Source organism: Silene latifolia, unplaced genomic scaffold (genome assembly GCF_048544455.1).
Source record: "Silene latifolia isolate original U9 population unplaced genomic scaffold, ASM4854445v1 scaffold_57, whole genome shotgun sequence".
Classification (NCBI taxonomy): domain Eukaryota; kingdom Viridiplantae; phylum Streptophyta; class Magnoliopsida; order Caryophyllales; family Caryophyllaceae; genus Silene; species Silene latifolia.
In genome coordinates, this window is record NW_027413480.1 from 444410 (window position 1) to 455005 (window position 10596).

A 10596-nucleotide genomic window follows, 5' to 3' on the forward strand; every position below is an offset into this window, starting at 1 on the left:
GTGTGTTTGGTGTATCAGCTATGGCAGCAAAGGAATAGATGCAGGGTGGATATGCAGGTGCTAAGACCTGAGAAACTTAGCTCTCTGATTATGCAGGAAACTAGAGCTAGAATCAGGAGTAGGGACTTATCAATGGTGAAACAAGATGATGTTGATTGGTTACATAGCATGACTCTTTTGTAATAATCTATATGACTCTTGTACTATGATATCCTTTTATTAATATACACTTACATCTTACCAAAAAAAATGCTTAGTTTCTTTTATCTTTGTGTTTTTAATCCTAAGTCAACAATAATTCCGCCATTGCTTTGCATTATATTTAGTAGGGGATTACACATTGTCCTTTACCAGGTTCGAGGACAGTGAATATTGGTATACACGCTATACGGCCATCGAGGAGTGTTATTAGACGCCAACCTCGATTAATAGTTAATGAGATTAATTATTACAAGATAAGTGAAAGGCAATCTGAAGAAACTTCCACGTGTCATAATGTCCGTCGCCTAGCCTCATGGAGAACATCTAGAATACCAAGGGCTTCGGCTTGTAAGACTGATTCCGCTTTGATGCTTCGACAACCTTAAAAGATACAATCCCATGTGTCCCCAAAAGCTACCCATCCAATACCAGCAAACGTATTACTCTTCCATCCCGCATCCACCATTATCCTTACATTAGTACATGAACCAGGACTCCCCACCACACATATCGGCTTACTTTCACGTATCTCCAAGATCTGATTGTCCGCTAAAGTGTAAGAACCGACAGCCATACTCTCCTTCTCCTCCCTTACTCTATTGACTACCTGATCAACCAAACCCACCACTCTAAACCATTCATTAAGAAACATCCTTAGGTGAAAAACAGCACCCTGAAAGATAATCCTATTTTCCATAGTCCATAGGCACCATAATGTTGCAAGGAATCTCACCAAGGCGAACTCCGCATTCTCAAGTTTACCCAAATAGTTTATCCAGTTTATAATCCATTTTCCAATACTCATCCTTAAACTCTGACAATCCCTAATACCCAAGTCCGAAAAAGCCCAAACATGTCGTGCTATTTCACATTCCCGAAACAAATGTTCCATGGTTTCAATAACCAGGCCATCATGAATACAAGCTTTGCAAGTGGGATAAATAATAATATTTCTCCGCGCAAAATTGATTTCTACTGAGAGGGAGTCAGTTATGATCCAATAGGTTGATATAAGGGGGTTATTTTGCTATCATTCTATGTGTCATGTCAATTTACTCACCACCAACATATACATAATCAATGCTACGTTTATGTTAAAATATAAGAGCTTGGACAAAAATTTCATGTTTGTCTTCATGTCATCATTAATTTTATATTCTTCAAATCTTGCTTTTAGCTAACTTAACCATGTTGGACATTTGTGGAGCTTCTTCTAGTGAGTTAAAATAGCCTAATAAGCTTATAATTATCTTCATGTCATCATTATCTAGGGGAAATTGTATAATATAAATTGTTGTATAAGACGGTCTCTTACCATGAAACCAACCTACTCCCTACGATCCACACCAAAGGTAACACTTGCTTTTTGGCACTATTCATGGACATAGGAAATATTTGATATTATTCCTAATCTATAAGACAAAATATAATCATGTGAGATCTTGTTTGATTTATTGTCATAAATGTTATAAGAATATCAAATTTTTATAATTTTTAATAATGTGTAACTACAGATATTCACGTTGCAAAATGTGTCTCGGCAAGTGTGATAAAGCAAGTGTTATCTTTGGTGTGGATCAGAGGGGGTATTAACTAAAAGCACAAACAAATTAATAATTAAAAAAAAAAGCCCAAACTCCTTTCAACCCTTCTCATCCTCATTGATCTTGCCTTTCCCTTTGGATATTGCTTTTTTACATACGCATTTTACTCTTTCACATACGATTTTTACAATTTTACCCTTGCCATTTTTCTCATCTTTTATTCAAACCCAATTATAATTTTTTTTTAAAAAAAAGAGAGACAACCACTAAACCAACCGGCCACTACCACCTCCCCAGCCCACCACTCTATGCCTAAACACCAGCCGAACAGTTCCAACTGACCACCATCCTTCGCGTTATCCACCAACTGCGCTGACTCCCGCTAACTAAAACCCAACTTGCACCACCCTCCTTATCAAACCACCTCTCTCTTTCACCTCTTTTTCTTCATCCCCATCCACCACAAACTCCATACGGCCACCCTTGTCGACCGCATATAATTGAGAGAGTCCATAAGCAAACAGACGGAATAATTAAACCAATCCAACTAAATGAATGAATCCAAATATCCTGGGTAGCAAAGTTACCCTTTTTTGACATTGGCATCTGGTGGGATTAATTCCCTCCATTATGGAGTAGATGTTTCTTGTTGAAACATTATGAAGATGAGTTACTAATTGACCAATAACTTACTTGTACATTGATAGAGTCATGAATATAGTATAAGTTACATGGAAGTTATAGCTTGGGATTTAGCTATAAAAGGAGAGTTTAGTCTATGCAACTTGTATCCTCATTCCTCATTGTATATCTATTGAGTGATCAATAAAATTCCTAGTGAGACTATAGTGAGGACGTAGCCAAGTTGGTGAACCTCGTAAATATTGTGTCCTTATTATTTTTCTGATTCTTATTATATTTATTATTGTGTGAGTGGCTCATACCAAAAATCCCTACAAACTGGTATCAGAGCCCGGTTGGGCGGGTGAGGGAAGAGCGATCCACTAAAATTCACAATAATGGAAGGAGGTAAAATTTTGTTCGATAAATTCGATGGGAAAGATTTTGCTTTGTGGAAAATGCAAATAACGGATTCTTTGTATTCAAAGAATCTACATCTACCTTTGGAAGGCACTAAGCCAGATTCCATGGAAAAGGAAGAGTGGGAAAAATTGGACAGGCAAGCGCTAGGTGTGGTGAGATTAACGCTGGCACGTAATGTTGCATTCAATGTGATGAGTGCAAAGACGACATTGGACATGATGAATGTAATACTCCGTATTTATAAGACTTGGGGTACTCTATCGAGTAGGCCTTACTCTGTCGAGTAAGGGTAAGTTGCGAAATAAAATAGTTTCTGACCTGTTGGGTACTCGATCGAGTAGCTGGGGCACTCGATCGAGTAAGGGGGTACTCGATCGAGTACCTTGGGTACTCGATCGAGTGTCCGGTTTTACGGGGAGTTTTCTTGGGTTTTGTTAATTATGCGATTAAGGTATTTAAGCTTCATCGTCATTATTCTAAATCACTTTTACAAAACCTAAATTCCTGTTTAAGAGAGAAAGCAAACAAGTTCATCTTCTTAATCGCATTCTTAGCAGTTCTCGGAGTTCAGACGGTCAGTTCTTGTCGTTGTGTATACCGTTGAGTTCCTTGCGTCGAGGGTAAGATCTACGTACCCTTTTTATTGTATTTCCTTTGATTTGGTTAAACCCTAATTTAGAGATTGGGGGTTTTTATGTGTAGTATGTGATTGGTAGCCTCTATGTGTTGTATGATAGGAGGAGGGTTCATAGAAGAGGCTTTTTGACTCGGAGAGAGACCGTCGATTGTGTGCATACCGGGTAGGATTTCCTACTCAGTATTAGTCCCATAATGGGATATTGGTTGATGTGTTGTATTTGGTTGTTTGATATAATAATAGTATTGTGATTGTGGTTGTGATCGTTGTTGATGGTTCGCGAGGCGTGGCCTCGGCTGAGTGGGGTCACTTGCGGGAGTGGCTTCACGCCCTAGTTTCGCTTTTCGTGGAACCCGCCACGGAAGGGATGTGCACATTAATGGACAGGGTTATCGCTCACTATGTGGAGCGGGGATTTGATGGGTACGGCCTGCGGTCCTCCATCGGCAAGGCGGGTCCAGGACGGTCGATGATCGAGATGATGGGAATTGGTTGGTTGTGTGTGTGTGTGTGAGTTAAGTCTGTCTGTTTATCTTATCATTGTTGTCTATATTGATTGTGTGATTAGTGCGACCCGGTGTTGTTTTGTAAACTGCGGTGATCCATTCGGGGATGGTGAGCAGATATTGAGCAGGTATTGAGATGAGTCTTTGGGATAGTTTGGGATGCCACGACATGATGATAGGAGTCTTCCGCTGTAGCCTTTAGTTTATTTACATTTCAGTTAGAACAGTCAGTTTGAGATCATGTATCGTACTTTTGGTTTGGTTTTGAGGAGTGTAACTATTCGCTAAATTATTTATAATAAACGTTGTTTCTTCATTGATGTTTGATTATCATTGCCTCGGGTAACCGAGATGGTAATATCTTCATACCTGAGTGGTCCTGGTAAGGCACTTGGAGTATGGGGGTGTTACAATGAATGTCCTAGAAAATATCTTCATACCTGAGTGGTCCTGGTAAGGCAATTGAAGCCTTATGAGGAGAACTACCCTACTCATGATCTGGAGTTGGGTGCAGTGGTGTTTGCTCTCAAGATTTGGAGACATTACCTTTATGGAGCAATCTTTAAGGTATTTTATGATCACAAGAGTCTCAAGTACATCTTCACGCAGAAGGAGTTGAACATGAGACAGAGGAGGTGGATGGAGCTGATTGGCGATTATGACATGGAAATCATCTACCATGAAGGGAAGGCCAATGTTGTTGCTGATGCTTTGAGTAGGAAGAGTGTACATTCTCTGTGTACAGCTCTATCCTTGATGAGGCTGAGGGATGAGGTAGCGAGTTTTGGGATACATATGATGCAGAAAGGAGATGCCATGGGTGATATGACAGTACATCTTGAGTTTTATGATGATATTCGAGGTAAGCAGACTTTGGATCCTAAGATAGTTGAGTGGAGAGTGGAGTAGAGAAAGGGACAAAGTGTCCGGTTTTCTATTCATACAGATGGTAGTTTGAGGTTTGATGGTAGGTGGTGTGTTCCTAATGATGAGGAGTTGAAAAAGACTATCATGACAGAGGCACATTGCACACCATACTCAGTTCATCCAGGTGGAGACAAGCTATACAAGGATTTGAAGAAAACGTTTTGGTGGCCTGGGATGAAGAAAGAGACAATTTGAGTTTGTGTCCGTTGTTTGACATGCCGAGAGAGTTAAAGGGGAACAGAGACGACCACAAGGTAAGATTCAGTCTTTAGAGGTACCTGAGTGGAAGTGGGAATCCATTTCCATGGATTTCATTGTGGGTTTGCCAAAGAGTCAACAAGGTAACAACATGATTTGGGTGATAGTAGATCGTCTGACCAAGTCAGCTCACTTTGTTCCAATGAAAGATACATGGACTAAGGCACAATTGGCTATGGCCTATCGAAAGAACGTGCTTAAGTTACATGGAGTCCCTAAGGACATAGTGTCTGACAGAGATGCGAGGTTTATATCAAGGTTTTGGAAGGAGTTGCAAGAATCGTTGGGAACAACTTTGAAGATGAGTACAAAGACATTTCATCTGCGACAGACGGGCAGATCGAGAGAACAATCAAGACTCTTGAGGATATGTTGCGAGCTTGTGTGATGGATTTTGGTGGTAGCGGGAGCGAGAGGTTGGACTTGATAGAATTTTCTTACAATAACAGTTATCACACCAGTATAGGTATGGCACCGTTTGAGGCTTTGTATGGGAGGAGATGTAGGAGTCCAATCTGTTGGGACGATATTGCTGAGGCAGTGGTTTTAGGACCACAGATGGTGCATGAGATGGTGGAACAGATAAAGATGATCAGGGAAAGGATGAGAGCAGCTCAAGATCGACAAAAGAGTTATGCAGATCTACATCGACGGGATATAGAGTTTCAAGTTGGGGACAAGGTTCTTTTGAAAGTGTCTCCTATGCGTGGGGTTATGAGATTTGGGAAGAAAGGCAAGCTAAGTCAGAAGTTTATAGGGCCTTATGAGATCTTAGAGCGAGTTGGGGAAGTTGCCTATCGTCTGGCTTTACCAGCTGCGTTAGAGAGAGTGCATAATGTGTTTCATGTATCGCAGCTGCGGAAGTATGTGAGTGACCCGTCACATGTGTTAGAGGCAGAGAGTTTAGAGCTAGATGAGTCCTTATCATATCTTGAAGTGCCTAAGCAGATTCTAGACCGAAAGGTTAGAAAGACTAGGAGTGGTGAGACAGTTTTGCTTAAGATCCTGTGGTCTAACCACGAGACCGAGGAAGCTACATGGGAGCCAGAGGAAGCTATGAAAGAGCGTTACCCTTTCCTTTTTGATCAGGTATGTATGGTTACGGGGACGTAACCTTGTTTCTTTTAGGGGGGTAGGAGATGATCGCGAGCAGTTTTTAAGAGTTTTATACCCCTTTTATATGTTGTGTCGGTATGGTTGTCGGGATGAGTTGGGTAAGTATCATGTTTTATGTTGAATTTTGTTTGGCGTTTGAGTCGGGAATGTTGTGGGAGTACCTTTGTTTAGTAGTGGTTTGAACTTCGGGGACGAAGTTCCTTTTTAAGGAGGGAAGACTGTAATACTCCGTATTTATAAGTCTTGGGGTACTCTATCGAGTAGGCCTTACTCTGTCGAGTAAGGGTAAGTTGTGAAATAAAATAGTTTCGACTGTTGGGTACTCGATCGAGTAGTGGGGCACTCGATCGAGTAAGGGGTACTCGATCGAGTACCTTGGGTACTCGATCGAGTGTCCGGTTTTACGGGGAGTTTTCTCGGGTTTTGTTAATTATGCGATTAAGGTATTTAAGCTTCATCGTCATTATTCTAAATCACTTTTACAAAACCTAAATTCCTGTTTAAGAGAGAAAGCAAACAAGTTCATCTTCTTAATCGCATTCTCGGCGGTTCCGGAGTTCGACGGTCGGTTCTTGTCGTTGTGTATACCGTTGAGTTCCTTGCGTCGAGGGTAAGATCTACGTACCCTTTTTATTGTATTTCCTTTGATTTGGTTAAACCCTAATTTAGAGATTGGGGGTTTTTATGTGTAGTATGTGATTGGTAGCCTCTATGTGTTGTATGATAGGAGGAGGGTTCAAAGAAGAGGCTTTTTGACTCGGCAGAGAGACCCGTCGATTGTGTGCATACGGGTAGGATTTCCTACTCAGTATTAGTCCCATAATGGGATATGGGTTGATGTGTTGTATTTGGTTGTTTGATATAATAATTGTATTGTGATTGTGGTTGTGATCGTTGTTGATGGTTCGCGAGGCGTGGCCTCGGCTGAGTGGGGTCACTTGCGGGAGTGGCTTCACGCCCTAGTTTCGCCTTCTGTGGAACCCGCCACAGAAGGGATGTGCACATTAATGGACAGGGTTATCGCTCACTATGTGGAGCGGGGATTTGATGGGTACGGCTGCGGTCTTCCACTGGCAAGGCTGGTCCAGTGGACGGTCAGTATCGAGATGATGGGAATTGGTTGGTTGTGTGTGTGTGTGACAGTTAAGCTGTCTGTTTATCTTATCATTGTTGTCTATATTGATTGTGTGATTAGTACTGACCCCGGTGTTGTTTTGTAAACCTGCGGTGATCCATTCGGGGATGGTGAGCAGATATTGAGCAGGTATTGAGATGAGTGCGGGATAGCTGGGATGCCACGACATGATGATAGGAGTCTTCCGCTGTAGCCTTTAGTTTATTTACATTTCAGTTAGAACAGTCAGTTTGAGATCATGTATCGTACTTTTGGTTTGGTTTTGAGGAGTGTAACTATTCGCTAAATTATTTATAATAAACGTTGTTTCTTCATTGATGTTTGATTATCATTGCCTCGGGTAACCGAGATGGTAATATCTTCATACCTGAGTGGTCCTGGTAAGGCACTTGGAGTATGGGGGTGTTACAATGAATGTCCTAGAAAATATGTATGAGACACCTTCAGTTACAAATAAGGTTTTCCTTATACGAAGGTTGTTTGGTTTACAAATGCAAGAAGGAATCACAATGGCGGATCATATTAATAATTTTAATGTGATTACAAGACAACTTAGCTCCGTAAAGATAGATTTTGATGATGAGATAAAAGCATTAATTTTATTATCCTCGTTACCTAGTAGTTGGGATACTACAGTGACTGCAATTAGTAGTTCGCAAGGACAAGAGAAGCTCAAGTTTGAAAATGTACGTGATCTAATTCTAAGCGAGAGCATTCGCAAAAATGAATTAGGTGAGACGTCGGGAATCAATTGGAGCGGATTAATTGCTGATAGTAGAGGAAATAAAAATTATAGAGGTGGTTATCGCGGGAAATCAAAGTCAACAACTAGAGGAGGTGATACATGTTGGAATTGTGGCGAGAGTGGACATGTAAAATGGAATTGTCCAAATCCTAAGAAAAATGGACAACAGCGTAATAATGAGGATGGAAATGCAGCGATAGCTGTGGAGGATGAAGGTGATCTTTTGGCAGTGAGTGTCGAAGATCCGATTGAGTCTTCGGTATTGGACTCTGGTGTATCATTTCACGCTTCTCCAGATAAAAATTCCTTTCATAAATTTATTAGTGGAAGGTGTGGTACTGCTTACTTGGCAAATGGTAAAGCGATGTCGATTATGGGAAAAGGTGATGTTGAGATACGTACTCCAACTGGGGGTAGGTGGGAGCTAACAGATGTAATGTTCATCCTGAACTTGAAGAAGAAATTGATATCTATTGGAAAACTTGATGAAGCAGGCTACAAGGTTGTCTTTGAGAAAAGTTCCTGGAAAATAGTCAAGGAAGCTATGATTTTAGCTCGTGGGACTAAGAGTGGAACTTTGTACACCACTGTAGGGTGTAGTGACATGAGTAGTGTAACTGCTGGAGGGATGAAGAATAAAATTGTTTCAAGAGATTTGTTACAGGATCCGAAAACTATGCATAGTGGGCCTTACACTAAGTACCGTGGAAGTAAAGTTGGTGACTTGAAGGCAGAAGGTGGTCCGAGAACGCACAAGGTGAAACTGGCACGCTGAAATGTGTGCGGAAATTCAAGAAGTTCTAGTCAGGCAAGTAAGGGTGTTTCGTTTAGGTGGGAGTGCACGCCCGGACAAACGATGAGTGAAGCCCGACAAGTATGGTTGCCGGTGGGAACAAACTTGAATGTTAAAGGGTCGAAGTTGGATAATACCTTGGTTGGACTCTTGCGTGAGGCATTAGTTGAACATGGTTGCATTAGGTGGAAAAGGAAAGTTGGTGTTACCTCCATAATTGTCGGGAGGTGGGAGATTGTTGGGATTAATTTCCTCCATTATGGAGTAGATGTTTCTTGTTGAAACATTATGAAGATGAGTTACTAATTGACCAATAACTTACTTGTACATTGATAGAGTCATGAATATAGTATAAGTTACATGGAAGTTATAGCTTGGGATTTAGCTATAAAATGAGAGTTTAGTCTATGTAACTTGTATCCTCATTCCTAGGGATGGCAACGGATCCTGGATCCGGTCCAGATCCATTAGACCCTACCCTGATGGATAGGATATGGATCCTTATATTTCGGACCCTACGGATCTGGATCGGATCTGGATCCACGAGTTTAAAAACGGATCTCGATATGGATCTGGTCGGCTAGACCCGGATCCGACCCTAAGACCCGTTTTTAATATTAATTTAGAAAAAAAAAAGTTCTAACTTGGGTTATGCGTAAATCCCTCCCAAAGCCCAAACCCATTTACTTAGGCCCTGTTCTTTTTAGCTTTTTAGAGCCGAATTGAATCTGAATCTGAATCAATGGAGAGCGAATCAATTGAGCTAAACGAATCGAATGGAGCCGAATCAATCGAATCGAGTGAATCAACTCAATGGAGCTGAATCAATCGAATCGAATGGATGGAGTGAATGGAATCGAATCGAATCAATCGAAAAGAGAGCTGAAATGAATCGAATCGAATCAATAAAGTGAATTGAAATAATCAATCGAAATAATCATATTAATATTAATAATATTAATATTAATAATATTTAATATTATTGTTATTATCAACTATAATAATACTAATATTCATAATATAATACTATTTATATTAATACTAAAATTTTTAAGAAAAAAATTATAATATTATATATGAATAATCATAAATTATAATAATGAAAAAATAGTAATTTTTTACTAATAATATTCTTAATAACAATAATAAATAATAATGTCAATATTAATAATGATATTAGTAAAAATGGTTGTTTCGAATAAAAACACTCAAGTAAGCGTTGCTCGAATCCGGGTCGGGTCAACGCACTCCTCTCAGACGATGGCACCTCGAACCTATGCTTGCTCTCTCCGGATGGATCTTTTACGCGTAACAAATAGGGCCTCGAAGGGTTCGCAATAGGTCCTTCTCTGATGCCTTACGGTACTGGTGGATAGTTGAGACCTTGCTTGAAGCTAAGGTCTCCGTGCCATCTCATAGTAGCTCGAGTAGTCTTACTTCTAGAGAGAGGAAGTTGTTGGTGAGAAGTATTTTACCATTGATTGGTCAATAATGAGGTATTTATAGGTTTCTATGTGTACCTCAAATGATGGCTTGGAAATCATGGTTACCATATTCGCTATGAATACGCCTTACCGATTCGCGATTCGCTTATAGAAAATGTGTGATATGTATTTTCAGTAATCAATTTGATAGAATTCGCTTTTAACGATTCGTGATTCGTAGGGTATCAAGCGAATCTGTAACCATG

The 10596-nt window shown here is 40.3% G+C and overlaps 1 protein-coding gene across 1 annotated transcript; it reads right to left on the reverse strand.

Moving 5' to 3' along the window:
* Positions 1–583: 583 nt before the first annotated feature.
* Positions 584–1093, reverse strand: LOC141639777 (uncharacterized). The gene has a single exon (XM_074448824.1). The coding sequence runs from the start codon at positions 1091–1093 to the stop codon at positions 584–586; it is 510 nt and encodes a 169-aa protein (XP_074304925.1).
* Positions 1094–10596: the final 9503 nt, after the last annotated feature.

Bases quoted from the DNA above. Each gene is read 5' to 3' on its own strand.
- LOC141639777 (XM_074448824.1), bottom strand. From the start codon at position 1,093: ATGGAACATTTGTTTCGGGAATGTGAAATAGCACGACATGTTTGGGCT.